Source organism: Solea senegalensis, linkage group LG10 (assembly GCF_019176455.1).
Source record: "Solea senegalensis isolate Sse05_10M linkage group LG10, IFAPA_SoseM_1, whole genome shotgun sequence".
Classification (NCBI taxonomy): Eukaryota; Metazoa; Chordata; class Actinopteri; order Pleuronectiformes; family Soleidae; genus Solea; species Solea senegalensis.
In genome coordinates this window covers 7,075,110-7,100,400 of record NC_058030.1, presented here as the reverse complement: position 1 = coordinate 7,100,400, position 25,291 = coordinate 7,075,110, and the positions used below count along the sequence as shown (strand labels likewise).

General features: G+C 39.4%; 2 protein-coding genes across 6 annotated transcripts in view; both read right to left on the bottom strand.

Annotated features, from left to right (window-relative positions):
* Nucleotides 1-25,291, bottom strand: part of LOC122776381 (receptor-type tyrosine-protein phosphatase zeta-like) — a 940,026-nt gene that overhangs the window by 657,530 nt on the left and 257,205 nt on the right. The gene's annotated exons all lie outside the window — the stretch shown is intronic.
* pax6a (paired box 6a) lies at nucleotides 649-25,069 on the bottom strand. 2 transcript variants are annotated; one of them, XM_044036935.1, is made up of 13 exons: nucleotides 24,900-25,069; nucleotides 17,361-17,550; nucleotides 12,418-12,471; nucleotides 11,396-11,419; nucleotides 7,471-7,601; nucleotides 5,978-6,193; nucleotides 5,409-5,571; nucleotides 3,961-4,113; nucleotides 3,763-3,845; nucleotides 3,399-3,549; nucleotides 2,678-2,787; nucleotides 1,783-1,924; nucleotides 649-1,694 (listed from the first exon to the last, which is right to left on the bottom strand). In XM_044036935.1, exons 2-13 carry the CDS (start codon nucleotides 17,371-17,373, stop codon nucleotides 1,612-1,614), a joined length of 1,323 nt encoding a protein of 440 aa, XP_043892870.1. In that variant the 5' UTR covers nucleotides 17,374-17,550; nucleotides 24,900-25,069; the 3' UTR covers nucleotides 649-1,611. The 2 variants fall into 2 exon arrangements, with proteins under 2 accessions (XP_043892870.1, XP_043892871.1); XM_044036936.1 differs by lacking the exon at nucleotides 11,396-11,419.

The following is a 25,291-nucleotide window of genomic DNA, read 5'->3' as shown; positions in this document are numbered from 1 at the left end:
GCATGACTGCATGATTTTTCTGCATTGTTGTGCTGCCCTGACTGGCGATTGGACAACTACATGGATTAGCAGGTGTTCTGTGTTGAGCTCACAGCTTGGATACAAAGGAATATTATCTGTGTAAATAGTCATGCTAATAACCCAAAGTACTGCATTTTGTTTCCACATGGAAATTATATACAATAAATGAATCTTGAATTTTGAAAAATAAACGTGTATAATGTCTTTGCAGACAGTGGCCTGGAAGGAAAGTTAGCGGGCCCATCACTGAAGCTTGTAGCACTCCAGGTAGAGCTGACATGGTACCAACATACCAGCATGACTTATTTACATGTTTACAGATGTGCATATCCACATAATGGTACTTAAACTGCTTAGGTTTAGGGACAGTGGGTAACTGTGATTAGGTTTGGGGCTAAAAAAGCACCTGGTTAGTCCCAAGAAAACAGCAAAATCAGCAACAGATCTTCCAGCGTTTGGTGATACTGTATGTCAAACATTATCTGGGACAAACAAAGTATTATTTGTTTTTTCTTTCCGGACCAGATTAGAATTTATCGAAAACATTGTGTTCTTCAAATCTGAGGAAAATCACACTTCATGAATACATCCAACATTGATATTGAAAATAACAAGGACTATAATAAATAATAATCGAATAATTTTATTATGGGAACCCTTCCATAACCACTGGAGAAGACACTTTACACTTTGAAATTAAGAACAGATTTACACCCCAGACACAATCAAATGCATGTTTTAGAAGCTAGCAAAGTGTTTGTTATGTTTCCAGTCCTTCAATGGTGGGTTTAATGTTTTATCTTTGGACTCCCCACCCTTCACCCCCACAAGAAAAAGAAAATTAGAAGAGTTCATGCCTGTTAGCAGATCTAATCCATGTCAGAGTTTATACAATACCAATACACAAACAACCAAACTCCACATTCTGAAATTCTATACACATCCCAGTCCAGGGCTTCCACTGTGTGTTAGTAAAGATTCACTGCAGACAATTTATTTCAAGTTTCATTAAATTCTTCCCTTTGTGTTTCAGTCAACATATTTTTCTTTTTTTTTGCTACAAATTCACCAACATGATATAAATTAGGGAGTGAAAGTAGAGGTAATATGTCCTCCTGTAGAATGTCCAAACAGAGACTGACCAGCTTATTCCTGTGAGGCGGAGGACAGTCCTACTTCCTGAGCTTCCTGAGTACAGCTCAGGCTAAAGCTTTTTCATTCTGGGCCTGTGCCGTGCAGGTTCCCCACCAGCTAGACTGAGCGGCGGCAGGTAGATGACATGGAACGGGGGACTCAGTTGTAGCTGAACTTGTAAAGTTTAAAGTAGTCATAACGTCTCTCAACTGGACGGAGGACTCAAACCCAACCCCCATCTGTCCTGCTTGTCTCCAGAATTTGAAATTGTCTCGTAAACATCAACAAGATTCTTTACAATTCATTTGCTGTGGTGCAACGTTGGTCTATTCCATGATGGGTCTCTTTTTTTTCCTTTTTTGACTCCGAAGCTGTGAACTGGATAGTGAGCGCACATTAACTGCCCGCGCGGTCGATCACTGCAGGCCAAAGCGATTGTTGACGGAAATGCCATCACTACAGGCGTGGCCAGTACTGTGACATGTCCGCTTCATTTCCTGGGACTTGGACTGGAACTGAGACACCAGGGGAAATCAGACCTGTTTAACGAGAGAAAACATTACATTTCTGCCGTATCTTATCGTAGTATGTATTTAGTGTATATAGAGTACCAAACCCGCTTCCTACCTGTTGACGATGTTGCGGACGATGTCATTGACTGGCTGTTGAGGTGTGGCTGCATGTGTGGAGGAGTATATGTGTCATAGCTTCTTCCATTTACAGCCGAACTGGTGGGCAGCATGCAGGAATAGGAGGTCTGGCTTGATGCCTGGAAAGATCAATTAATGTAACACATGAAGAGATCTGAATACTACACAGTGATGACTCAATAATAACCGTCATGGTCCACAGATATGGAAATTTGGGTTTCGCTTCACATGCAAATTTGAAAAACACCTAATCACATAAATCACAATACAATAAAATACACAGATGAAATACTGTATTTGTGGTTGCTTGTCTTGAGAGCAGGACAATACATTCTTTAAAAAAATACATCTTTCTAGGTGACCACAATTGTTATGGCCTCCTAAATGTTGAGATTCTACCTTCACGCACTTTAATTACTAATTTTGCACAGTAAAGGTTGTGGTCGTTGAGCCATATAAGGGTATATGAAGTATGTTAAGGCTGATTTCACTGCCACGGCTGAGTGGAAATGGGTGCACAGGAGCTTTAAAGGGCAATTTCTCTGTCACAGCCCAAAGACGTATGTTGGATGAGTCCAAATATCATAGCGCATTACCTCTGAGACATTATACGTTACTGTCTGGCGGACAAAATACTGTATAATGTCTGCAAGGGTGAATAAAATCTATAAAGAATTTGTTCAAACCCAGCAAAATGGTCCTATAACACTGTAAAGACACATCAACACAGGTCTTGGTTTGGCCCATGTTACTATGGATGATACGTCTAAACAAATGTAATCAATTTAAGCAATTAAGTTGTGTGCGAATGTAACATTTCAGAGACAGGGTTGCGTTCGTTGTGTGTTGCTCTGTTTTGTATAATGACTTACTTGCATTGGCAGACTAGCAGCCATACTGAAGCTGGGCATGGCTGGGATGCTGTAGCCGTTGGACAGAACTGGATCTGGACGTCCCAACACAGATCCGGATGAGAATGAGACTGGAGAGACACAAAGTATGACACAGAGTGAACAAAGACAGTTCGTGAAGTCACCCTGGCATATAATCTAGCAGAAGAACTCACTTCCCAAGTTGTGCTACTGAGATGTGTAAGACCAGAGCGCAACATAATCTTATATCCTTGTGGTTTGATCACCAGGTCTTTTAAAGGTGCAGTGGGCAGAACGTGTTTGCCACTACTAATCAGTAAATCTATAATAATATGGCAGCATAACATAAATGAAGCAATCAGACAGAGAGAACTATGGTTCTTCAATTAGCTGTTTGTCACTTTCAACCAGAAGACTTGGGACAATAAAAGCAATTTCTTTTTTCATTGATGAGGAGACTGAGATTGTTTTGGGTCATCAGTCACAAATGAAGACAGTATCTGTCTCTGCTAATCTGATGAAAGAGACGAGACATGCACCTCAAAAACTTTGGTCAACCTGTTGCTAAAACACAACAATCACCTACAATCAAAACATAGCCCTTGAAATACCAGAGTTTACAAATGTATAATGGGAAAATATCATCATTTCTGCAAGATAATTACTGATTTTTGGTGGATGAACCAATGCAGCTTTGTCAAATGTGGGTTCTCATCCCTACCTGGTGTTGTAGGCTGTGGAAGCGGCTGGTAAACACTGGTGTTGAAGCTGCTGCTGATGGGGATGTGGCTGGAGGAGCTGGACACCTGACGACGTTGGTTTCTCAGCTTCTCCTCTCTTCTCCACTTAGCTCGTCTGTTTGAAAACCAAACCTAGACATACGCCAGGACAGAAAAGGAACACACACACACACACACCAGTGGTTATTAAGGTAAAGTTCTCATTCTCTTCAGTCTACCGATACTTCCCCTACCCCTCCAAAGGGCCCTCTTGTCAAATCTCTGCAATAACTACCAGAAGCAAAGAGGAGGAGAGAGTGGTGGGAGGACAAATTTTATATCTGAAACCCAAATACGAGGACCTACCTGTATTCTTGCCTCTGGGAGGTCTATTTTGTTGGCAAGGCGTTCTCGGGCAAACACATCTGGATAGTGGGTCCGTTCAAATTCTGGGGAAAAAGCAATAAATGATTGTAACAGTCGGTTTACATCAGGGCAATGAGTATTTCCAGTACTTGTACTGAATGAATTTGAGTGTAGCTGCACGGTACAAGCAAAAGTTACCTTTCTCCAGGGCGTCTATCTGGTCCTGCGTGAAAGACGTTCTGTTTCTTTGTAGTTTCCTCTTCAGCTGGAGTCTCATCTGAGTCTCCTCTGAGTCTTCGCCATTGGAACCAACTGATATGGTGCTCTCCCCTCCCTCCGCCTGTGGACACTCTGGAGGGACAAAAAGAGGTGCGAACGATTAACAGGGGTTTTCAGATATTTGCTTGATTCAGAGAGCCTATCACAGTGACACATTATATTACTTTTATTCTTTACTCACACCTTGTATTTTTCTATCTATAGATAGAGATAGAAATTGTTTATCTATTTCTTTTTGTGTAGGATACATCTGGGGTTGAAGATGCATGCTGCATTCACCTGAATACTAAATACTTTTTGTCTCCCGCTGATGTGAACGTTGAGAAGCTTTTGGTTAAGTGAGACGTAATGTCTCGTAGTGTCACTGCAAGAACCGTGAAGTCGGGCAGGCGCAGTATCCGCGACAACAACAACTAAAGTGATGGTTGTAGTACCTACACTTCACTTTAGCGACCTGCGATCAGACAGTGCCGTATGTAATATTTAAATCTGTGCAATTAAAACAAGAGTTAATGAAGAGGGAAGATACAGGGCATTTCACAGTGGAGCTCTCCAACATGTGATCTCTGAACAGACGAGAGCTTGACTCCCGCTCCCTGTGGAACTTATGTTATTTGTGGTGCTAGCCTAATTATTCATTATCCCCAGCAGACAGAGCCTGCAAAACAGAATGAAGCCATTGCTCAGTGTCACAGTCAGTCAGGCAGAAAGAGACACAAATGAGAGCAGACGCCCCCCTCCTCCTCCTCCTCGATACACATTCACACACACACACACACATGCGGGCACAAACATGCTGTGGACTGATGGGGAGGCAACAGCCGTGGTAGTATGGCATGACTTCGTTTCACTGTTGTTAATCCCAGGGTGGTGGAGGAGGAGTAGCAGCATATGAGCTCGCCACAGAGCAAATGGGGCCCTCGGCCACAAACGCAGGAAGGAAAAGGAAAGGGAGCTCCGGATGCTCAATATTCACTACTTCATTTTAGCAGTTTAGAGGAGCCCTGCGGTCAATCCCAGTGTTGTTGTAGTAGGATCATCAGAGGAGGTCATTTTTAAATTATCATTACCAATCAAATTAAAACTGGCCAAGATGCTCTGCACATGCTCCACAGTTCCCAGGGACAAAACTATGGAAAAATCCAGAGCAGTGCATTTTTGGAATGATGAGGAGATAATATAATCCTCTGTCAGCAAGTTAATGGACGGTAGAATATAGAGTAAAACATTCTCACAACTATCCGCTAGATAAAGTTGTTATTTCATCAACTTGAAAACAGCTAACATCAACATATAGTTTATTCAGTAAACTGATTTTCCACCAAATGGCATAGTCACAGTGCATGGAAACACGCTGAGTGTCTTACCAGAGGCAGTGAGTGTTGTCCCAGCATACCACCCCGAGCGTCCCCCCCACGTGGTTTGTCCATTCAGCATTTTGAGTTTGTCAAACATCCCTTCGGCTCCTACTGTGCCCATTTGCTGCTTGTCGTTGGCCAGGTTCCTAAGCACACGGTTTATTGAGGAAACCTAGTGAAACAAAACAAAACACAACAGCACGTCAGCCCACTGTCCGCCTTCATCACGTCCATTAACAGAAACACTGAACACGGTGAATTAACGGGACCTTCTACTCGCTCTGGGTAACGTGGAAGTTACACCTGTCATGTTCACATCTCAGCCTATTCGTGGCTGCCACCACGACATGTTCAACCTCATGATGGCACAGTGTTGAAGGACAGACTGCAGCTTCCTAACAGCACAACTGGAGCGGCTGTGACTCAGGAGGTGAAGCAGGTCGTTCACTTAGTTAAGGTTCAGTGGCTTGTGTGCCAAAGTGTCAGGCAAGGGTTATCCTCACAAATAATAAACTGTAGGGTACCAACACAGATAACACTGCTCCTGCTGTTGGTAGAGCGTATAAAAAGGGTCTTACGCTAGGTATATTGTCGTTGGTGCAGACTCCTTCTGCCAGCAGTCGATCTCTGATCTCCCAAGCAAAAATGGACGGACACTCTCTTTTGTACTGCGCGATCTTTCCCACCACCTCTGGGGTGGCCACTCTGGGTTTACTCCCTCCAATGGCTCGAGGGCGAATTGAGCCAGTCTCGTAGTACCGGCCCAAGATCTTACTCACGCAGCCGTTCGACACCTGGACACAAAAACAGTCCACATTATACACATGTTAGATCAGGGATTCCCTAAAGACTCACTCACAGATTTGCACAATTTCTCCAACCTTTTATATGTATATGTTTTAACTAACATGCGTAAAATGAAGTTGTAATTAAATGACTGAACATCTCTTAGAAATGATTCACTTCCTAATTCAAAGTGACATTATGTATTATAGATTAATTAGTCCTTACTTTAAGGACAAATTTGCTCTTTTTTTGGGCCGCAATGATAAAAAAGTTTTGGTAATTACTGTTTTAGATTGGTCTGAATAATTATCATGGCAATTATCAAAATCTGTTTTCATGTTTTGGCGCAAGGCCAATTCAGGGTGTTACACCAGGTGTCATTCACCCGTCTCCAATATACGTGTGGACCTTGTGTGGACAGAAGTGGGCAGCCTATTATTTTGTTCCAGGTATAGAAAAACATATTGGAAAGGAAGAGAATGTGGGATCAGATACGCCTCCATGAGACACCCAGACAGATGCAGACCCTCATGTTATTATTATTGTTATTGTTATTATAAATGGAACTGCAGACGTGTGTGTGTGTGCATGAGTGAAAGGCATACACAACTCTCTGCGGCTACTATATAATATGAAATATGTGTTAATGTAAAAGAACCATAAAATAATTACTAAATTCAAGTTAGATGCCTTGTCAAATCAAATATTGTCATATTCCTGGTCTGTTTAGTTTTCCTGCCATTTACCTGACAACACCAACTTCCTGTCCCTGCTGTTTTCACCTAGTCAACTTGTACATAGTCCAACATTCAGCATAATTCCTCAATGATGGATTGCTCTCTGAAGTGTGTCCAAGTGTTTGTCCATTAATGTTTCGACCCGGTTTGTATTTTTGGTTTTGGGATTTTTGCCTTGCCTGATTTGTTTGTGTGGTTTGGACTGCCCACTGAAATCAAACTGACTTTTGACTATTTTGTCTCTCGAGTAGATGTAAATGTAGACCATAAGTAAGCACGTAAGTAAGTTTTCCTTTGGTCTGTTTTCGTATTGATTTTAATCTTCTGTTAATTGTTTTCTGACCAACTGCTGCTGGAAGTTCCTCAAAGCAGACTTAAGGCCAGAGGTGACAGGGTCTCCCCGACCCCAGAGACTTTTAAATCCTGCCTTAAAATTTATATTTTTGTATGTAAACTGTGCTGCCTTCTGTACAGATGCAAATACCGTTTCTATTTTGTGTTTCTCTGATCTAAAACCACAGCATTCTGCAAACAAGAGGCGAGTTTACCTGCAGAATTCTGGATATGTCACAGGGTCGAGCTCCGCTGTGTGCGAGCTCCACGATCTTCTGCCTGGTAGAGTCAGGTAATGGTCTCCCGTTCACAAACACACCGCCCAGCTGGTTTACGCCACTGTGACCTAGAAGCAAAAAAAAAGAAGAAAAAAAAAGTGAATCAAAGCAGCTGAGTGGTGATGACGAGGGACACACATCAGTGCAGATGAACGCTCACACTGATCAGGCACATGCATGAGAAGAGGAGGGAGTAGAGGACATCTGAAGCCTCTCAAATCAAAGGTTTCCTTCATGTGTGTCTTTACAGTGTTGCTGCTATATGAGAATTATGCAATTTTTTTTACGCCTTTTATTATGTGAATTCCTTAAAGTTTCTGTCAAAAAAAATCTATTCACTGCAATAAAAATTAGTTGAGAATCATAATTTTCCCACGGTACATCTGTGCACAACCACAGGACATAAGGATAATAAACATTTCTTATTTATGAATATGGAATGCATTGTAGACAGTGAGTAGCCTGTATTTTGGTTTAAATGAAATAAAAACACAATATGTAAGACGCCACCACAATATTTGAGAACTTTAAAAATGTTAATATGAAACATATGAGCCTTTTTTCAAAATGTACAAATGGTATTGTTTTCCATTGTTTACACAAACGTTGGTCTTTATTACATCCTATACAACTACAGTTTTATATTTATATACTTTTGTAAAAAACAACAACAAAAAAAGCGTAATTCAGTTATTGCGTTCTTTATATAATTATTAAAGTGATTATTTTTTGATTCAATTACATCATTTATATATATGTCATATGCTCTGACAGCCACAGAGAGGACATGTGACCTAAGAGCAGTGATTTAAATGATTGACTCTGAGTGTTCAGTCATCTAAGCTCCTGACAGCCAGACACTGGAAGAGCAAAGTGTTCTGGTTTTTTATTTATTTATATATTTATTTATTTATTTTTACACATGTTGGAACCACATTTCGAAATAATCAAACTGTGGCTGCTGACGGACTGATTTAAAAAAATAAATGAATAAATAAAAAATATGCTCTGATCAAACCGCTGTGGAGCTCTGGCAGCAGACTGTGTTCTGACACTGTGCAGGTTAAGTAGGGATTTACACTGAATCAATTGTCTATTGTCTCTTAATGGCTCTGTGGGGGGAAAGCATATTGCACATTTATAAACCTCTCCACGGGACATTAATAAATCATACAAATGCATGTACACACACACACACACACACGGTGCGAGCAAGCGAGGGAGAGAGAGAAAGAGACAGAGAGAGAGGACCACAGCAAGTATGAAAAACGACAACATGTTTTGGTTTTCCCCACAAATATGTAATATTTAGCAGGTACATTATGAATGAAATACTCTTTTATGATTGTGTTTCCTCATATTAATGATATGACATAAATCAAAACATGAGAGCTCACTAAAAACAAAGATTTTGAGAAGTAGGTTTAATGTGTTTATGTATTTTTTTTAAAGGGGCAACAGACTTTTTGGTTGGTGACTTTTCCTGAGAACTAGTGTTGTGTTGCGTCAAAATCAGCACCCATTGTGTTTTGAATACAATCTATTCTCTCTATCTATTATGGTGAGCAAGAGAATGTTAAACATGTAAATGTTTGTCCCCCTAATGTGATAATGAAGCTTATTTTATTTAATGTCCTGTCGCCCCCCCAAGTTGAAGAAATTATGGTGTACACATCATTATTGTTCATTACTATGCAGATGATACATTGCACTTTACAATAAACCTACCGTTCATTCAGAATTGAGCGACTGAAGTCAATTTCACTTCACAGTATATATATAGTGCTTATTAGACCACCCACCACCCAATGTAAGGTTTATGTCACAGCATTGGTAATGATCAAAATCATTTTTTTATTTTTCTGTAACGGTTAATACACCAGTATGTAGAAACTCTTTATTTGAAAGTATATTTTTTAATGATAAAATATAATGATTGTTGTCATCCGTGGATTTTCAGATAACAACTGGAAAAATAATAACTCTCATTGTTATTTCTATAAAATGTCAAATTATAGTTATTTACTTGCATTCCTGAACAGAAGAAAATAGTTTTAGTGAATGTTGAATGTTATAATTTCTGAAGCCCAGTGAGTCAACTCAAATCTGGGTATAATATTTTCAGTTTTTTTGTCATTTTTATTACAGGTAGTCTAATAAATGTGTTTATCACTGTATATATATATATACATATATACATATACATATATATATATACATATATACATATATATATATATATATATATATATATATATGTCGTAAACAGAAAGACAGAATATTCTTTTATTCCACTTTGTGCGACCCTAATTTGGTCTGCACTGAAGGGAAGGCATCTGCTATTTCCTCTGTATGTCTTTTATAATTGTTAATCAGTACTTTAATTAGCGATTAGGGAAATTATTTCTAGGTTAATTAAAACCTTCATTCATTGAGCTGCAAATACTGTATAGAGGACAGAGGTGAGAAGCAAAGGGAGATTCTCTGTGACACCATCACCACCATCATCTTTTTTAGATATATAAAAACAAAACAAGGATTTACCCTACAATACTCTGGACACAAGGATTAATTTAATTACAGGACGAGTCAGGGCCTCTCCTGCAGAAGGTGCTGCTAACTTTGAGAGGAACGCCGGAATACTTTACTCTCTCCCTCACACTCTGTCTCACATCATGTTCACTTTGTGTTTTGGGCTCAATTGTTTTGCGGTAGAAATTGTTAATCACAGTGTCATTTCCCAGAGGAACACACCCAGGCTGTCCTCTGCTGACACACAATTAATAGACAGACATATGGAGTCAATTTGGCTGAGGTCCCTCTGTGACATACACACACACACACACACACACACACACACACACACAGCAGGCAGGCAGGCAGGCCCCTGGGAGCAGATCAGCAGCTTTCACTTTATATCAGCTCATTCACACTGAGGCGTACTTCAATTAATTTTCACTTTTACCATGTACTGTTACTATCAGCAGTCTTCCGACTCAAACGACATGAAACGCCGTTAAGTCCAAGCGCTGCAAACAAAGTCGCCTGCGGTCGGACGCCTGTGTCAGCGGAATCACATCCCCTCTCAAACTTCCCCACAGCACAGAGAACAAGCCTGAGATTTCAGTAAAACAGATTTTGCTATGGGTTTTATGTACACTGCTCACTCTCCTGGACCAAAGTCCATATAGAAAATCAGATTTTTTTTTTGTATATTTCTCCATTAAAGGGCCACTTCACTTCACCCAAGAAATTTTTTTTTTTCCACTAATTTCCTGAGATAAATATGTTATTTGATCATCAGACAGTGGAAGTTGGGATTAAAAAACCCCCAAAAAAACATAAAATTGACAACAAGTTGACTTCAAAGTCACTTCCTGCTAAGAAAATAAAAGTCCTACACTGCTCTTTAAGGTGTTTCTGTCAAATTAGTAAAAGATCTAAAAAAATAAACTAAAAACCGGGTCAAATTTAACTTTAATTGACTCTGCAGCATCATAATGATTTTGAGTTTATTCTTCATTTGACCAAGTGTTTGACAACGTATTCTACATTTAAGCAGGACTCTGAGGTCTGAAATCCTCTAATTCACATTTACTTAAAAGACAAAAAACAATTCCTAAACATGCTAAGAGTGGACAAGCAGGCCTTAAAACACACACAGTTTTCTCAAGGAGGTTCTTGGTGCAGGGGTTGTTGCACAGCACAGTCAACAACTTTACTCAAGTGAGTAAAAATATAAAAATAAAAGAGTAGAGCAATCTGACAAAGTCTGGCGTAAGACGGACAGGGACGTAGCAGAGGGAGTTGCAGGACAACGAGACAAGCAGAGGCACACAAAGAGGAAGTATAGTACACACACCTTCACTGCAGACGGCATGGACCTCTTGTCCCGCATTAAGAAAGAAGAAGTGAGGTGGAGTTCTTTGTCAGTTTCACCCAACAAGGTACATTATTACACACACACACACACACACATTATTCTCATGCTCACATACATTTAAGTGGCAGTTGTGATTCTTAAAAGTGTGGTTGTAAAAGGTCCTGACTGAGACATAGTATCTGACCCTAGCAGGTAAACGCTTGCTGAAAACATCCGCCAGAAAATCAGCTATTTTATTTTACATCGTGGTAGACAGGAGTTGTTGAAGAACCGCTGCGTCGATCCATGAGTTCCAATGTTTTATTTTGTGGCTCCCTTGTTTGAAATCTCTTCTTCAGGTTTAACTAAGACAACTTCACTGATAATCTTTGGACCTTGGTGCAGGAGAGTGAGCAGTCTTGGATAAACTTAAAATCATTATGATGCTGCAGATTTCCTTTTTGTTAAATTTAATTTTTTTTTTTTTTTACTTATAAAACTTGAAAGAAAAGGGGAGTGGCTTTTATTTTCTTTGAAGGAAGTGACTTTGATGCCAACCTTTTGTCAATTTTATATCCCAACTTCCTCTGTCTCAGATCCACTGTCTGATGATCAAAAATCTTTTTATTTTTTGGGTGAAGTGGCCCTTTAACTTATTAGAATCTGTGTCATGTCCCTCATGGCAGTGACTGTATGTTGTCACTGAGTGTGTGCCTGCCTCCTGCCTTCTCTCTCCTGTGAGTTCAGGGTGAAGGAGGCAGTCAGCTTCAGTGTCAATACCACATACAACCACACTTCAAGAAACAGAACTATCCCTTTAAACACAAAACAATTGCACATTTGGTGCTAATTCCCTTTCTGGTGTGCAAATGAGAGGATGGTGAATTTGACTCACACAAGGAAATGACATCTCAAAGGAAAACTTGATGACAGTGACATCATTTGCACATATAAACAGTTATAGCTCCTACAGCTCAGATGCATACATGACAATAATACACAGGTTTGAGGTTGTAACTCACTGTTTTGCATCATGGATGCCACACCAGTCTCCCAGCTCGTCTGACTTCTGTAATCTGCACAGAGGAGAACACGTTGTGACTGTGAACGCCACAAACGCAGCATTTTTTCTTTACATACATGTTTGTAGGAATTTTGTGGAAATAGGGAAAGGAAAGTTGTCGTTTTTTTGTCATCAAAGAAAATCATGTCACGATGAAGAAAAAAAAAAAACACCCTTGACAATGGGAGTGGACACAGTGTCTGAATGCCATGCCACCCTGTGATTGGTTCATATGCTAATGTATGCTAATGTTCATTAAGTTTAGAACACAGACTCTCACACTCACACCAGTGAAGAAAGTTTTCATGACCAATAGGTGAAAATAACTGCATTTACTCTATGGATCTGAGTGTTTTCTCTGTCAATGTTCTCGGTGCTTACCTGAGCTGTATGTATGTATCTATACACTAAAAACAAGATAACTGGTTCTATAAGATAATGATTATATTGTATGATTATGAATGTAAACTATGTTATGTTATAAGTTACATATTAAAACAAACACTTTCTATAGACATTTAACATTTTGTTCTATGTATTAAGAGTAAAATACATAAACTCAAAGTTCCCTATAGTGCCATTTGGAGAGAACCAATCAGGACAGAGCCAAAATACATGTAGTCACATGATAATAACACTAAATAATCACACAAATACACATTTAGACTGAGAATTCCTATTCTGTGTTTATTCTAAAATCCCAGGCTTTGAAGAACATTTAAAAAAAAATACACTGGCCAATATACTGTATAATATAAAATACTTGTATGTATGTCACACATTCATGGAGAATAAAAGAAGCACAGGTGTACAAAACTAATTGTGATCAAAAATTAAAAAAATGTACTATGTATGTTAAAGGCCATAACATGAGCTGCTGGTCGTGTGAAAGTCTCTTTTGTTAAATGTAGTTACTGTGTATTTGGACGCCAGTGTGAAGGAGAACATTTTAAACGCTTAAAGCTGAATTACGTAACTTCAACTGTAAACAATACTTGACAAATAGGGTGGGTGTAGAAAATATATGTAAACCATATAATGTTTGTGAATTCTGAATAATTTGAGTGTATATCAATAAATAAATAGAGGTTAGAGGAATGGGTGGGTTCTCAAACTGTGGCGTGTGCACCACCAGTGGTATGGGAGAAATATTGTTCTATACTGTACATACCAGGGTGTGTGATCAGAGTGGAGCTGAGGCATTTTTACCCGGAGCGCGTCAAAAATAACAAAAAATAATAAAACCCTACACCAGTGTGTGAAGTATATGTGAGGATGAGGAGTATTGTAAGAGCATAAATCTGCCTCCTGTGAACAGTCCGTAGCTGACTTTGTATTTTACCGTTGGTGATAATGATGGTACTCAGGTTTTCTCAGGTGCGATTTGATATCAAAAAAAGTTTGAGAACCACTGCTCTGTTTTGGTGGAGCAGTGGTGTCAGCCTCAGTTCATGCGTAATCTTCTATATAAGACATACATTGCCACTGACTGTGGACAGCATAACTTAAAAAGTAAAGGTCAGATCAGGATGACCTTTTCAGGGGATGTAGGTTACGACCCAAGGTAGTAAAATGATAGGATTTTGATGGCGACCCACACAACAACCACTGTTAACTCTGTGGGAAACTGAGATTTGCTCTCTCTCTCTTTAACATCACTATATGCTTTGCACTATATGACAGGGGGGGGGATGGCCACTTTAACTATGTGTTGACATTAATGCACATGACATTCATTATAGACTTCAGAGCTGTTTTCAAAATCAGGGTCTTTTCAGGTGAAAGGAAAGCGATATAAAGACTTCAAAGCAGCTCCTTCTCTGAAGCTCTTGTTATTAACGACCTGCATTAATGAACATGGAACACACACACACACACACACACACACACACGGGGCCGGCCTACAGGCAGCCCTGTGCCCGCTGTAACTCGGCGCCCTCGCGCCTGTGAAAGGAGACAAAGAGCCGGAGAAGCGGAGCCGCGGCTCTGCTCGGTAAATACCCGCCTTGCTCTTTGTGTGTCCGCGGGATTTTCGTGTCGCTGCCTCGTTAGCTGCGGCTCGTTAAAAAAAAAAACGAAAAAATAAAAAAAAAAGCCCGTGACAACAAAACCGCGACGGGGAGCCCAATTTGACCAGTGCGACGGACATAAAGGAGTTGTGTTGAACAGGCCGACGACAAAATAAAAGTTTCATTCAGCCTCATTCAGCGCGCGCTGAGAGCGCGAGAGAAGAGCGAGAGGCGAGGCTGCTGGAGACACATGCTGCTGCTTTACACTGCTGCTCTCACTGCATCAGTATACTGTCATAATAATAATAATAATGATGATGACAATAATAAAAAAAAAAACAGTTTAATAGTATAATTACAGAAACTACAGGCGTCCACGTTAAACGTCTGAGGGTGTAAAAGCAGAATAAATATTGTGTATTTTTGCCAAATTCAAATGTACACATTTGCTTTGGTGTTTCTGGTACTGACAATAAGTGAAGATAAAAAATGTGGTTGGATCATGCAATAAAATAAAAGATCTAAGTTTAAACATTTTGCAGATTAAATTAAGATAAGGACCTGCACAGCAAACTAAATACAGAACTAATAAATAAATATTAAAAAAATAGAAAATACAACAAAGTAATAAAAAAAAAACATAGAAATAAATGTAGAATGATATATCTATAGTTTCAGTAGGATATGAATGTGTGTGTGCCATGGTTTCAGCGCAGAGCAGATTGCACAGATTACACTTTATATGAATGCGCGATGTTGACCGTGATAAAAAATAAAGTTATAGACACATCAAAACTAAGCAAACAACAGTTTTATTTAGATGATGTTTGGACTCTATGGTTTCACGAAAAACAGTTATACAGTTTTTTGCAGACGTTAACTGAATTAACTCGTGAAAACCTGCTGCTTATAAGTAACAGTCGGACATTTATTTATTTATTTTATTTTATTTATTTTAATAGTGTGATACTTTTATTATCATCTCAACAGTCTTCTGTAATAAACATTAGAGTTATGATGCTGCTTTTATTATCCGCTTTCTGTTCTTCTGTGAGTTCATTGTCCGGCAAAACATACATTTTACTATTATTATTATTATTATTATTATTGTTATTATTATTATTATTATTATTTTTGTTGTTGTTTATTATTGTGCGTTTAATTTAAATCTGGATTTGATTTTTGTAATGATAGTAATATTATTAATAATAATAATACTTTAACACTGAAACATCTCCAAATGTGGCTCAGGTGCTGTATGTGTGTGCGTGCGCGTGCTCCTGTCGTGCACGTGCAGCAGAACCACACACACACACACACACAACCAAATATTGCGCACCACTCACTCACGCGCCGGATGATTCATCATGCGGTTAATTGGCCCCGATTTAATTAAGATGTTAATTAACAGCCGATTTAGATAATCGGTTAAAACGATCTTGTATCGCGCGCGCACACACACACACGTTTTTTCATTCTTCCCTATATAAATATATATACATTAAATGTAAATTTTTTATATAAATTCACCGCGGCCTGTTTCGTGAGGCCTCCACCATGAATTCACAGACGCACGTTAAACGGCCTTCACCATGAAAACAGTTTTACAATAAGGTTTAAGGTTTACAATAAATCCTCAGCTCTATCATTGTCTTTTAATTGCCAGTAAACAAAAACGTATTTTATATAACAATAATAATAATCATGATAATAATGATACTACCAGCAATAATAATGATCATAATAATGGCTTTAATCTTGTTGTAGTTTGGTCCTTTCAGTGTAAAAGGGAAAAAAAAATACTTTGCTGGCTATATAGGTGTGTTTTAGATAGTCATATAATAACACACTTATTTATTAATAATTTAAAGTCACACAGAGTCAGAGTAAGCTGTCTGATTCAGAATTAGTAGAAAACAAACAAGCAAACAAACAATGATAAAGAAAAGTGAAATGACTGTGTTGAATGACTGAGGAACATGTTTCAGGCTGACGGATGTTTATCATACTGAGGGTAAAAATGTGAATTTCCAGGAACATAATTGATAAAGTGAGTTGAAAAGTGTGAAACAGACAGTCCATCACTACATCTGTCCTCGCAACATTATACATTGAACTGTGTCTCTCTCTCTCTCTCGTCTAATCTGTCCTTCACCCTCACACTTCATCCAAATCGGTCCCTGCTGCATCACCACACGCCCTCAGTGGGTTGTTGTTTGTTTGTTTGTTGTTTGTTGCTGACCCATGTCCTGCTCACACTGTCAGGGACTCTGACCAAAAGCATTCACATGCATTGTTTTTTGTACATATATAAAGGTAATGCAGTGTCATTAAGAACACACACACACACATGCAGTGTTGACTCATTTCGTAAAGCAGTCTGAAAGTAAAGCTGTGTTTTTTCCACAAAATGCAGCTGTCTCACACAATTATTTTCAAATAGTTGGAAAACAAATCCAGATTTTTGAACAGTCACTGACGAAACACCTCTGACATCAGGAAGGTGATGAGAAAACTGTCTCTCTCCTTCCCTCCTCCTGTTTTTTGTCACTTATCACCTTTTTTTTCCGCTCGTTCTTCTGTTTTGAAGCTGCTAAACTGAACACCTGCTTCTATTCCTCTTTCCTTTGCTTCTCTTTTCTCAAGTATGTCCTTTTTTTCCCCTCTTCTTTCCACTTTCACATCACACCGTGAAACACTCTTGTCATCCTATCTGCTAAACAAAATTAAACTTTTTTCCAAACTGCATGCCTGACTGATGGAGATAGAGAAGTGCAGATGGGGGAGAGAGGGAGAGAGAAACAGAAAGAGTGAGTGAGACTGGGGGGGAGGGGAGAGAGAGAGAGAGAGAGAGAGAGAGAGAGAGAGAGAGAGAAGGAGTGAGCAAGCTTACCTTTCTGTGGCATGCTGTAGAGAAGTAAAGTTTTGGTGCGTTTAGTTTTCCAACAGCTCCTTTCTTCTATTCTTCCCTCCAATTAGTTTCTCCTTGACTGAAGAGACAAGTGCAGGGAGAGACGGAGCTGGTTCTCTGAGGAGGAGGGAGGAGAGAGAGGGAGGGAGGAGGGAGGGAGGAGTGGGAGGGCCTAGAGAAAGAGGGAAAGGATGGAGAGAGAGAGAGGGAGGGGGGGTGGAGGGGGCAAGGTTAAAATGAGAGCTGAGAGTTTGTGGTGAGAAAGAGAGAGTGTATATCTATCTATCTATCTATCTATCTATCTATCTATCTATCTATCTGCCATTCAGTCAGTTTCCCATTACAACACAAAACTTTTGAGTCTTTTCTTCTTGTTGGGGATTTTTCAGCCACACTCCAACCTGTTGCAACCACCTCGCTTTACTCAATGTGCAATGTTGCTGTTGTGCTTCTACCACTTTGCTTTATCACTTTGTGTGTGCACAGTGTGGGGATTTCGCTGGGTAACAAAAGAATAAAAAAACAAACAAACCCTGTTTTGAGAGTCTCATAGAGCGTATTTCTGTAATCCTGTCACCAGCATTGTGTGAACTCACTCGGCAGTGGCTTAAATGTAAGGATGGAAAATAGAAAGTTATGCAAGACGGCTTTGAATATAGTTCTATATTCTGATCCAGAGTATTGGGAGTCCCAAAGAGCCCCAAAATGCTCGTCTTCCTCCAGAGGCAGTCGCTCCACCTGACGTGTGATCAGTTAACCAGGGAAAGAGACTGAAACACATTTAGTTAAATTACTGTAAAAAAAAAATCATCATTTGTAGAATTTATTTTTAACTGGTCATTTTTCATGTCGAGAGTTTTATTTTTTCTCTCCCCTTATAGTTAACTCATCTGCTTTATTCTTTTTTAAATAGGTTAGCTGCTCTGTCTCTGCGTCTGACAGAATAATAGTAACCTGTTCCGCCGCCTGTACATGTTCATACTAATCACACATTTCGTCTTGACATTTCGTGACAACACAGTTAGTCCCGTGAATAATGATAATATAAAGGAAAACGTCACATTTACATTCTTTATTGGGGGGAGAAAAAAAATACTGAATGTTATGTTTTGGCAAATTGTCCCGCACACGTGTCATATCAACATTTCAAAAGTTTTTATACAATTAACACTTCGTCTGTCATCCAGATACGAACAGACAGTATGATAAACGTATAAAGTAACTAAAGAAAGCATTAGAAGAGTGCAAACCTCCACCATTGTCCAGATCCCCGCAGAAATCTAATCATTTCTTTCTTGGGTCCACAACCTCTATCCCTGTAAAATATTATTCATACATGTCCCTTCATTTTTGAGTTGCTAAACAGACAAGCATACAGTAATCTCCTTTATGGAGGTGTCGACAACGCTTCTCTTTGATTTAAATGGAGGTTGACAAATAACCTCACTGCTCCACCACCACCTACTGGAATGAAGAAGAAATGGAATGAGGGACGAGGGATTCATGCAACACCTTACATCACTGTACAATAACAACGTGGCAACAGCATGATAGGTGTGTAATTGTGGTGTAAAATTACAATAATACCTCCTTATTTCCAAAGTTATATTTGGGTAATAGCTTGGTAATAAAACTATCAGTGTAATACCTAAATATGAAAAGGAAATCTATCTATCCATATATATGTATATGGAATACACAACATTTGACATCATACTTAGTATAGGTATATATTAGTAAGCTATTACATTTACACCTGCTCACTTACCCGCATCATAAATACTGCTGTCACTAGAGGGCGCTGCCACTTGAACATATGTCACGTTGAAGCACTTGTTAAAATGACTGAGTGTCATTTTCCTGGGAGTACAGTCTTATTGCCCCCCCCACACACGCACGGCCATTTGCATATGCCAGGGGTCGGTCGGTCGGTCGTTCCCGTGCTTAATTTAATTCAGAGGCCCCGTGTCAGATGCATTACTGTAATTGGCAGCGGTGAGAGTGTGTGCTCATATTTTAGCCAGTTCACATTCAGACCCCTGTACCCGCGCGTCTCCCAGCAGTGAATAAGAATGAAGTGATGGAGGCTAATGTATGATCAGATGCTGCTGACCTGAACATTAAACTCATGTCCTGTGTTCTCTATTAGTCTTATTAATGTCTTTAAATTCACGTCTGTAACAGGCTGATATCTCTCCACGGCCCCCCTTCCACCTCCCTCTCTCCCTCCATCACCATTCCCCCCGCACCCCCTTCTGTCCATTCATCTTTGCTTTGTACTCTCCTCACATCAGGATCTGTAATGCTGTGATATCACACGGTGTCTCCCCCATCCGTGTTATATGGCTGTCCCACAGGGACATCATTGTATGCTCGCAATATAGCACTGAAAGGTAAAACAATAACAGAAAATATATAAAGTCAATTGTTTGTTAAGCGTAGAGCAGGTCGTCTTCTGTCTAAAAAGTTGGTCGTCAACCAGAACTTGCTTCTGTTGGCTGAGCTGGCAACGTGGGTGTAAATGGGTGTGAATGACGTGGAATAGAGTGGGTGAATGGTAATCTGTAGTGTAAAGCACCTCTATAATTCATCAAGACAAACAAAAGTAACAATAAAATACAGATCATTTAATCATTTACTCTGAAACATACAGATAGTCTTGTGTTTGTGATATGGTCCACAGATGTAGACAGTGAAACTGTGGTCAAAGGTCAATATCACGGGCCATTTTGTTGTGAATCATGCAGGATTATACCTTTATAATCCAGGCGTAACTGTCTTCATTGCTGAGATAACAGTCTGCATGTATCTTCAAGTACATTGTTTGTTCTAATATACAGTGAGTTGGGATTAGTTGATGATTTGAAGTGTTAATCAATAAAAAACATAAAATAAGGCCACATTTGTGTTTTATGTCATACACCTGTCAGGTGGATTTAATGTCTCCAGTTCAGCTGTTTCCAGTGTACTTTAGTGTTGCTAAGTCCATTTACACATTGCAAAGTTAATTTTCAAACTGTTAATTGATATTTATGGGCGCATAAGTGGGGGAGCCGGGGTTGTTGATTATTTATTTCAGCTGCTTGTGTTAATCTCCATCATCACACAATATTATCTGAAGACACTGCACTGCAACAATTATCAGTTCCTTGTTGTAATTAACAGTCACACAGCAACAACAATTACCAGTTTAAGCCAATTGATTATTTTCAGTTGTGGGAAATGGACAGTTTATGGCGCATCAAATTGAGATACGCGGCATCATGTGGGGAAGGTGAAGGGAATTGAAGCCAAAGGTTTCTGATTGAAGCCTAATGTATTCATAAGTTAGACAGTTACCTTTCGTTTATAGCCCTGTAATTCAGGGGTTCTCAAACTCTTACAAGGGAGTGCATTTTCCATTATAGGACCTTCATCAAATGGATGTTGGCAACAGAACGTGAAGCCAAGCCAGAAGAGCATGAAACCTGCAACCTCACTTATTTGCATGCAAGGTTTGTGAGAAAATCATGTTCAAATTATGATGTGAAACTGAAGGTGTTTCTGGCCTCAGTCACTAGTTTCAAGATGTTGGTGTCAAATAGGCAATATAGGATTGTGTGACTGACAGCTAATAGTGTCCAAAAGGCCTCAAAATGGCAGTTCACATACAAATGGATAACATCACAATGGGATGACACCTTCCCTTTGTGGAATAAAACAAAACAAAACAAAAAGAAACTATTAGACTAAGACGTCCAAAACATCAATTTTCCGTTGGCATTTCATGCAACCCTGAGATGTTCAATTGGAATTGGAGTTGCAAGAAACATCTACAACTGAATTCTTTTGTGAATCTCCTCTAAAAAAAGTTCATCAAAAACACAAATTATTGTCTCTGTATATTCACATGTAGTATTTAGAATACTTTATAGAGATTACTACCTCCCTCAAGCCTTCAGTACAGAGAGAAGTCTGAATTTCCTGTTCCTTCCCCTTCCTCTGATCGTCCTGTGTGTTCTCGAGTTAGTGGCAAAATAGCATTTAAAAGAACAGGACTGCGCGAATGAGCCGCTTAATCATGTTTTTATCTTGATTGTCACATGACATGCACCAAAAAAAGCAGCTTCGCTGTCATCAGAGAGCGACTCAGTAGCCCTACAATTACCGCTGCTGTCAGAGGTCTGCATCATCTCTGCAAATGAAGGGGAGATTAATTCACCGGCACACTCTGATGGACGTCAGCTGAAAGAAGAGACAACATCCGCTTGACCCTGACTGACAGGAACACATGTCAACACACTGCTCTCTGTCCTCAGCTCCTCCTCCACCTCCTATGTCTCCTTCTACACCCCCCCACACACATTGCTCTTTTTCCATCAAATCCTCTCTATTCTCTATCCTCCTCCTTCTATCATCTTCACTCCTACCACCTCTGCCCCGTCCAACTTTACCTCTGAATCCACCTTCCTCCACCTCCATGTCTTCTCCCTAATGTCTCAGGAGCAGTATTTCTGCCTGATGCTGACAGCTAACAAGTAATTACAGGTAATCATCTAAACAGACAGTAATTACTTTGGAGGTGGAAGGGGGTGAGGGGATGTGGGGGGGACTGGGTTGTCTTTATAATATTGCAATTTGCTGCTTAGCCCTTGACTTGGTTTTGTAAGTCTTCAACTCACGCAAACGCGTGTGTCTTTCTGGACCCTTTTTTTTTTCATTCATTCCCTGAATGTTGGGGACAAATTCTCTTGGACAAGTCAGTGCTCAGAGTAAAACGTACAGTATATACAGAGGCTATAAGAATATGCAACAGACTGTCTTCTGTTCTTTATTTTCAGCACAACCTAGGTAATCTGATGATCACCAACCAATAAGTACTTAAAATGTGTAAAATCGGATAGAATTTGTGAAATTTGGAAATATGTCACGTTTCATTTGGCTCGTTTTTATGAACAAAAACAAAAGAAAAATAGTCTATTATGTGACTTCTGGACAATTATTGCTACTTTATATCACTATTACTTTGACTCAACAACACATAAGACAAACCCCCCCTACATTTTTTAAAGCCTGAACATGTGACCTATAAACACACACACACCCCCAGGTGCACTATGGGTTAAACGCAAGCACAAGTGTCTGCTGGCAGTCCGGCTGTGAGTGGCTCAAGAGAGTCCACTGCAGCTGGGATGACCAGGCCTCTTATACTGGAACCTCCTGTGCAGGACCAATCAGCTCTCAGGATCCACTTACACTCTCACACACATCATTCACTCAAACACGCGCACCATGTTTGTTATTTATTATCTTTACTGTATTGTAGCTGTGACAATGTAAAAATCCCCACTGCGGGACTAATAAAGGACTATCTTATCTTATCTTAAATAGCAAAATAGGTCACATATTCAGGCTTATGTGTTGTTGAGTCAAAGTTTTATTTTTTTAGTAGTGATATAAAGTAGCAATAATTGTGAAGAGGTCACAAAATGGACCGTTTTTCTTTTATTTTTGTTCATAAAACCAAATGAACTTTGAACTGACGTATTTCCAAAGTTCACAAATTCAATACAATTTCAAACATTTTGAGTACTTTTGGCTCAAGTGTGTTTATATAGTTGGTGAAAATTATTTTCTTTTCTATCAGATAGCCTAGTCTGTGGTGAAAAAAGGATATACGACACTCTATGTTGCACATTCTTAAAGCCTCTGTATATACTGTATATTTAAACATAGTAAAAAAGGAAAAAAGCAGCCAAAATGCTATGTGTTCTAAGGGTTAAAAAGGGTGATTATACATGACTCAATACATGGCACATAATAAAAGAGCTGTTTCATTGCATTGTATAATGCTTTTATGTGTCCTTCCAGGATGGAAATAGTTAAGTTTGTTTTAAAAAATGTCTCAGAAACAAATTTAGGACTAAAGCTATTTTCAGAGAGTTCACCCCCCCTTAAATACAATTAAATTGTTCTCTCTGCAGTAATTTCGATCAGCGCAGCTAATCTCAATGAGCCATCAGCGCTGCATCAAACTCTCATCGTCTCGCCATAATAACTTGTGACAAATTACACATGTCTGCAAGAAAAAGCTACTTATTTCTTACTGCACCAAAAACCTCGACATTCCAATCACTGTTTAAATCACCCGGAATGTAAATCTAATTATTAATGTCACAGACTCAGTAAAGCTAACATTTCACAGCCAGATCAGACTTGGGACATTGCATTAGACTGGTGAATTGATTAGATATAAAATTTTTAAAAAAAAGCATCATCACACAACCAAAATGTCGGTCATCTCTTTTTCCTGTCGAATTCATGATGCACTGGATGCTGAGACTGGAAGAATCATCTCCTCGCCCCTCTCTCCATCTTCGGTCACCAGTGTTTGCAGCTTGCAACAAGCCACTGACTTCTTTGTCTACCGCTCGGTTGTCCCAAGTCTGATCTTTACATCTTGTACACCTGTGCCTCACACTTTGGTGTTTTATTTAACTTCTGAATATTTTCCTGCACTAACGTGTGGAGCGTTATCTGGCTGTGATTCATCACATCGCCTACCTGAGGCTGAGACAGTCAGAAATATTAGCATTGCATGTGTGGCTGCTCATATTGCTGCTGGTATAAATGGTACTGCAACACTGTTCCAATAACTATTTGAAAAGCACGTTTAAAAACAACTCTACACAGTGCTTTCCATAGTAGAAAAATAAACCCTTTAAGCGTAAAATGGTAAAGACAGAAAAAAAAGATAAAATGAAAAGCCAGATGAAATAAAATATTAAAAAATACATCTGTAGTTAAAAGAAGGCATTTTAAAGCAAAGTAGTCTAATGTTCAGTGGCATATTTTTATGCATTAGCCATATTTAGTGTTAGTGGCTAGAAGTAAGGAAGTTGTGAGACGGGGGCAAGTAGCAGCATCACCATCCACTGTAGCATTCCCTCCTTTAAAGTCCAATTTATTATATTCCCTTTACAACCTTGTACAAATCCATAAAGGGTTTGAGTTTCTTGGTTAAGATCAACCAAACACTTGGAGCAGTGTCAAAAGGTTCCAAGTCTACAGTAACAGATCAGTGCAATTCATTTTAAAAGAATTCCACATCTTTAAGTTCAAAGCACTAACTTGTCAAAATAACACTAATCACAGAATGACTGAAAAAATACAAGTCAACCATAAAGTTAAGAACAACAGTTTTACTTGACTTAAAGACGGCAATAAATACAAGTTTTCAATGTCTAACATTACAGGCTGAAAGTAGCAGTATCTGTATTTTAGTGTGGTGATGCATCACATGTAAAATGTTTTGTCATGTGTGGTTGTGGGTCAGGGAGGGACGGGGTTAAAGTCCATTTAAAAAAAATGAAAGAAAAATCTCTGTGACCATGTCCTGTTGACGTAGCAGCCATTGAGGCATGTGTACAGTTAGGCAAGGTCTAACATCTAACAAAAAAATGAATAAAAATAAGAGTCAGCACACTTTAGTATTAAGTAAATATGGATTAAACATATTGAGTACCATCTGAAAGAACGTACCTGAAGACATCCCGTGGAAACAAGGTTGAAAAGGCCGGTTCATCTTGGGCGAAGTCCTCGTCGTAGAAGGGTCGGTTCATCTTGGGCTAGGTCATCACCGGAGCCATCCAGGACGGGACTTCTCCAGGTCGTGGTGTCCAACATGGAGGAATGTGCTGCAGCCTTCATCTCTTCAAAACAAGGAAGAATTTGATAAGTCACAACAAAAGAAAAAAAAGAAGTAAACAAATGACAAATCTTCAGGTAGCTCACCTGGTCAAGTGTGACAGGTCCTCACATCCAGTAAGAGCTCACCGATGGATGCCCTCCCTAACCTATACCTGCCTTTCCTGTCCTACACTGACAGTTACAAGCAATATTTGCCAGCCATTTGGGATGATGCTAACTCCAAT